General features: G+C 39.0%; 1 protein-coding gene across 1 annotated transcript in view; it reads left to right on the plus strand.

Moving 5' to 3' along the window:
- LOC101851510 (myosin-IIIb) overlaps nt 1–6,805 on the plus strand; it is a gene marked incomplete at its 3' end in the record, with an annotated part of 129,101 nt that overhangs the window by 113,326 nt on the left and 8,970 nt on the right. Inside the window, 3 exon segments of the mRNA XM_035970685.1 lie at nt 411–544; nt 2,777–2,791; nt 6,588–6,715. Of these exon segments, the coding sequence (XP_035826578.1) occupies nt 411–544; nt 2,777–2,791; nt 6,588–6,715 (277 nt within the window).

Genomic DNA, 6,805 nt, shown 5'->3' on the forward strand with positions numbered 1-6,805 from the left:
CACACACACACACACACACACACACACACACACACACACACACACACACACGCAGACACACACTTACATACACATACAAACAAACAGCACACTCACACGCACACACACACAAACAAACAAACAAACAAACACACAGATCTACACATATACACACACGTACAAACACACACTCACAGACACAAATGCACACACACACTCACACAAATGTGCACACACACACACACACACACACACACACACACACACACACACACACACACACACACACACACACAAACACACACTCGCCGACAAACAAAAATACACAATACACTCACGCACACAAACAACCCCCCTCCCCCCACACGCGCACACACGAATACTCACAAAAGCACTCTCACACTTACTCTTCCACTTGTTCCCTCCCCCAGGCAACCTGGCCAGTGGTAGCCTCACCTCCAGCTCGCGCTCGTCCCGTGTGGGCAGTCCCATGTCTACATCCTCCTCAGCCATCAACATCTCCTCCTACAACTCCAAGAGCACGTCCAGCATGGGCGGCAGCAGGGTAAGTGTCTCATCAGGGATCAAAGGCTTGTCTTCATCTTTTCTGTTGTTCCAATGCATATTGTTATTTTTGTTACTAAATTTGAGCGGTCTTTTTTCTGTCATCATTATTATTATTATTATTTTCAAAATTATTATTATTATTATTATTATTATTATTATTATTATTATTATTATTATTATTATTATTATTCATATCATTTGTTTTTCTTCTACTTGTTTTATATCCTTCTTTTTATTATTATTGCTTTGATGATGTACAAAATTGCTCAAACTAGCCTTTTTACTTTTTTTTTTTTGCTTGGTGAAGATATTTATTGACCCCCCCCCCCCCCCCGCCATCTCCAAAGGGTGGGTGAATTGAAGGCCTTACGACTGAAGTATAGAACAGCACAATACGTTTGATAGTGTTTTAGATTTCTTTACACTTTTGGCAGGTGTTGTTTTTTTTTTTTTACATGTGTGACGTTTGTGGGTTTACTGTTTACCCATTTCACAATTTGTCATTTGCAAGTTTGGTATTCTGTCTTGGTCTCTCTCTCTCTGTCTGTCTGTCTGTCTGTCTCTCTCTCTCTCTCTGTCTCTGTCTCTGTCTGTCTGTCTGTCTGTCTGTCTCTCTCTCTCTCTCTCTGTGTCTCTGTCTGTCTCTCTCTCTCTCTTTGTTTCTCTCTGTCTCTTTCTGTCTGTCTGTGTTTCTGTCTCTGTCTGTGTCTGTCTCTCTCTCTCTCTCTCTCTCTCTCTCTCTCTCTCTCTCTCTCTCTCTCTTGTTAAACATTGTTGACAGTTTTTGCAAGTGTTTAGATGTGTTTGTAATTTGCCTTTAAATTTCCTGTTTAATAGTTTTTGCATGTGTTTAGATGTGTTTGTATTATGCAAATAAATTTCCTGTTCCTGCATAATGCATCTTGCGTGTCCTTGCACTATAAACTCTCTACATTTACTGTTGTACTCTTTATCAACATAAATTAGTACTTTTTGTGTTTGCCTGTCTTCATGTGCACGTGCATGATTACGGTCGGCATTCAACAATAAGTATTAAACTGATATTAGACATAAGAAATAAGTACCCTTCTACCTCATCGGTACAATGATATCATGCTCTCCTTTTTCCCACCTGCAAAATAATAGTTGTAATCTACGTATATTTGATCAAGGGAAGTAACTTTAATTTCGTCTTGTATCGAGGAATAATGTTTGTTATCGCCCCTTGTTAAAAGCAGAATCGGTTTAAAGTGATACAGAATGAATACTAATTTTAGGTTGAACGTCCGCCCGCTTCTCACCCCAGCACTCCAAGATTGAAATTAGAAATAAATAAATAAATAAATGGCCTTACGGTAAGATGAGATGGCCCTTTATTGTCCTTTGGCTCTGTCAGGAATTTTTAGTTGCTCAACTGGAATGGTAAAAACACATTGTAGATATACAGGGTGATCCAACCTCCCCCCCCCCCCCCCCCCCCACTACGGTCTCTAGAAACAGCTCCATGGTCCATACTGTAAGGTGTACTGTGTGTGTAGCTTTAAGTACTCATGGTTGGGTGGATCCTTGTGTTTGTCCGCCACAGAACATTACGAACGACGCGTTAAAATGTGTCGAGTCCAAGAGATGACATAATATAGACCAGTGGTTCTCGGAATTCCAGAATTTAAAAATAAATAAAAAATAAACTTGTAGGAGAAAAGAAACATTGTTTAAAGGTTACAGGGGTGGAAAAATTAGATTTTAAAAATAAAAGAAAAGGAAAAAACAAACCAGTCATTTTTTTGACTTTCCTTACACGATTTTTTAAATTTGTGCATTTTGCAGACAGGTAGGTCTTATAAAAGCCATTTCCATTTTCCAAAATACGTTTCCTCATTTTGAATTTTATGTCAAACAAATTCCTTTTAAAAAAGTATGTCTGTTCCAAATTACAACATTCTTGTACACATTTTGTGCGAGATATTTAGAAAAACGTTGTATAGTTGTTTGTTTGTGGGTTTTTTTAAAAATCACCCTTTACCTAACGTTTAAATTTTATATTACATAAAAAAAACCCTCCTAAGAAAAGTAGAAGCCGACAATGATACAAAATGTCACGCCAGGTGCATAGAGCAAACATTTAGCAGGTATTTCATCACAGATTTTAAACAGAACACAGCATTTTGGTACCAGTTGCGTTACTTTTTTTCCCCCTCTTCAATCAATTTTTCAATGTACCGTAATGTTGTTGCTTGTGGTCCGTACACAGATCTACAGTCTTCTTGTAAGTATTGTGTGCTCAGAACAGCTAGACATAGCTTTCATTTGATTTTTACACATATCTCTGTGTGTTTGGTTGTTTGCTTGTTTGTTTGTTTGTTTGTTTGTTTGTGTGTGTGTGTGTGTGTGTGTGTGTGTGTGTGTGTGTGTGTGTGTGTGTGAATATTTGTGTGTAGTTTGTGACTTTTTGACGCACTATTTTTTTTAAAGGCCATTTTCACCCTTGCATTATTTTAGTTTTGCAAGTTTGCTCCTTTATACGCAAATCAACTTTCGTTTCCTCTTAACTGTCCACCTTTAATGTGTGGGTTGTCTACTACTTTCACAGATACACATGTTTACGTTGCATCTGCGAGCTCAAAGCAGTCGGGACTCTTTGTCTCTCATGTTGACTTTGTCCTGGGCGGGGCGCATTGTTCTTCTTGTTTGGGTTGTTTTTAACTATTGGTTTTGTTTTTTTAACTATTGTTTTTGATTTTTAACTATTGTTTTTGTTTTTTAACTATTGTTTTTGTTTTTTATATTTTTTTCTTGCTTTTCAAAACATGTATGCTTGCATTACTGGCGTTTTGTGATGCTGCCGTTTGGCGCTTTGCTGTCACATGCAGAAGACACGAGTTCGATTCCCGAGTTGGGATATTTTTTATCGAGTATTATATCGGTCTTTCTGCTGGGATGTTGAATCTCTATCTTTCAACTTGGGTTCAAGTGGTGTCAGTGGCCTAGGGGTTAGGCTACCGGATTCGTGAGGTTGCGGGGTCGGGGTTCGAGCCGTGGGCCCAACGTTGTGTCCTTGGGAAAGGCACTTTACATGAATTTTCCTCACCTCATAGAGGTGGGAATGGGTCCCGGCCATAGACAGCGACAGATCTTGTCAGTATGTTAGTGTTTTAGCGCCTGTAAATGGCTGCTTGCACTGTATGCTTCCGAGGAAGTTGAGGTTATTTCAGAATGCTCTCAGGTCTGCTGGGGTAATAGTATATATTGTGAAGCACATAGAGCTTGCTGTTGAGCGGGGATTTGCGCTATACAAATGCTATCTACATGTATTATTAAGATAGATGGGTATTGTTGTCATCCCAAGCAAGACAAATAAACAGTCTTGAGGATGATACCAATGACTCCTCATATCTATGGTGAATGTCCTAGAGCCAAAATTCGTTTGACTTACATCTGATTCCGTATACCCAAACTTTGACGATTGCCTGAAAACACCGTACAGTTAGGAATGTTGGTAGTGTAAGTACGTGTGTATATTATACTGTACTCTGACACAGTTTCCGTAAAGAGAAACGGCACATAAATATCAGGATTATAAAAGTGTTCAGTTCTGTTATAGAACCATTTTCACCCGAGCGATTCAATAATCACTTTCCTCTCATATCTTTGTTTTCCATTTTTTAATATATTTTTTTTTTTCTTTCTTTTCTTTACTTGGACACAATGTGTTTTTCTTTTCTTCTTGTTTTTGCGTAACTCTGTTATCTAGTCGTGATCCTCCTTGGTATCAGACCTGTATAATAGTTTATGTACTTGTCGTATACTTGTTAGTTTACGGCTCCCTATATTTACAAATATAATTATATATTTCGCTTACGTGTGCGTGCGTGTGTGTTAAGGTGTGCCTGCATATATATATATATATTTTTAAACAATGTTATTCAGTTCAGTTTTATGAACTCCTAATGCAAAAATATTGATGTTTTTTAAAGGGGTGCAAACTTTTAAATTGTTATTACTATCTGTTTTCTTTAGTTTAGATATTTTCCTCCGCAACACAGATGACTTCTTCCCCTCATCACCTTCCAGTATTTAATGAAACAATTTAATAGATGAAAGAACCGCAAACTGGCTAAAGATTCAACGGTTAAAATATATGCAGTTACAAGACCACATGCTTTGGTCTGATAAATAACCGTCTGATGTTTGCCTTTGTCTCTAATTTCTTAAAAGTCTCCTCCCTCTTCCTAATTATAACTACTCGGTCCAACAATCTGCCGTCCAACTTAAACAATAATTGTTTTTGATCAAGTAGTCAGTTATAGTAGTAAACTAAACGTGCAGCCAATAAATTTCTATCTGAAGTGGTCCCCTGTTCACTTCTGTTCAGCTAGAACATGATTGTAAGTTTTTTAAAAAACAGCCACCTTGGACTCAAAACTATCAGAGGTGGGTGGTTGGTGGGTGCTCTGGTGTGGCTTTCTCCTTCTTTCCTGCTGTCAAACATCTATCATCCTTATCTCCCTTTCTTCTATTTTGTGTTTGTTTCTCTCTTGTACTTGTAACACCTCAGTTCTTCGGCACTTATATGACCTTATTGTGTTGCAAGTGCCGTAAAACTCTTACTAAAACTAAAACTATACTATCATAGTTCCTGTCTTTCTCGTCTTCCTCATTTCTTTTTCCCCCTTTATTTTTGCTAAGAAGTCTTTTAAAATCGGTGCTTTAATAGCGTCAGTTTGTAAAGTTTTTATCTACTACAGAATTGTGTTAGCATGGACATAGTATAATATATATTATTATATAATACATTTCATAGGGAAAGAAAGCGCATGCCATCCATGTACTTTTGATGTATGCTTGTCTTGTATCTGGTTTAATTATATCATAAAATGAGTAGTATTTTCTTTTCTTTTTTCTTTTCTTTTCCTGTGCCTATTTTCTCTTTCGGAATTTTTATATTGAAGACGCTATTCTTCAAGGGCTTTTTCTGCGTATATATGTATACTGTTTAGTCTGTCTAGTAAAATGTATACATATTATTTTATTTGTATTTTAAATTCCATTTTGACATAATCACTTGAGCTACGCTGTATACAGAGTTTGTCTTGAGATCGCTCCTAATTGTGACGTGCTGCCATAAACAAAGCATGTTCGGCATTTTTATTTGTTTGTCTATTGTTTTTATGTCCTGCCGTGCCCGTGCTCCCTTCCCTCACTGTGTTTGTAGTGGTGTGAGAAGATCAGAGGACATTGCGTTAGTTATAATCAAAGAAATCCTCCATCAGAGGACATTGCGTTAGTTATAATCAAAGAAATCCTCCATCAGAGGACATTGTGTTAGTTACAACCAAAGAAATCCTCCATCAGAGGACATTGTGTTAGTTACAACCAAAGAAATCCTCCATCAGAGACATTGTGTTACAACCAAAGAAATGCTCCTCGGATATAAATTATCTCATTTTGAGCACCCCTCGCTGAAATCGTTTGAAATAAACACACAAACAAACAAACGCCTTATCCCATTTTGAAATCACAGTTTGAAGAAACTCCCACTGTATTTGGCTAATCTAACGATCTATCAAACGTCTCTTCCAGCACACCAGCTCATCCTAACTCCTTCTGTCCCCTTCAACACACGAGCTCATCCGAAAACACTCTCTCTCCCCTTCTCCCAACCCACCTGCTCCTCTTAACACACTCTGTCCTACTCATTGAAAACGTTTCGGCTAATCTAACAGCCTATCGAACGTCTCTCCTGGCACACCTCCTAATGTTAATACACTCTGCACCCTCCACTACTCTAGCTCATCTCAGCACACCAGTTCATCCTAACACACCCTGTCCTGTCCAAACACACCAGCTCCCACGAACACACTCTCTCCCTCTTCCAACTCCCCAGCTCATCCTAACACACCAGCTCCCCCTAACACACCAGCTCCCCTAACACACTCTTTTCTTCTTTCAGCGCACCAGCTCATCCTAACACACTAGCTCATCTTAACGCGCCCTGTCCCCTCTTAAACACTAGTTCATCCTAACACATCAGCTCCCCCTAACACACCCTCTCCCTCTTTCAGCACACCAGCTCCTCCACGGCCAGCTCGGCCAGTATGACGCGCATCCAGCAGACGGTGGCCACCTACTTCCGTTTCTCGCTCATGGACCTCCTCAACAAGATGGTGGCCGGAACCCCGCACTTTGTCCGGTAAACACGTGTGTGTGTGTGTATGTGTGTGTGTGTGTTTGTGTGTGTGTGTGTGTGTGTGTGTGTGTGTGTGTGTGTGTGTGTGTGTTA

The sequence above is a fragment of the Aplysia californica genome, unplaced genomic scaffold (genome assembly GCF_000002075.1).
Source record: "Aplysia californica isolate F4 #8 unplaced genomic scaffold, AplCal3.0 scaffold00306, whole genome shotgun sequence".
Taxonomy (NCBI): Eukaryota; Metazoa; Mollusca; class Gastropoda; order Aplysiida; family Aplysiidae; genus Aplysia; species Aplysia californica.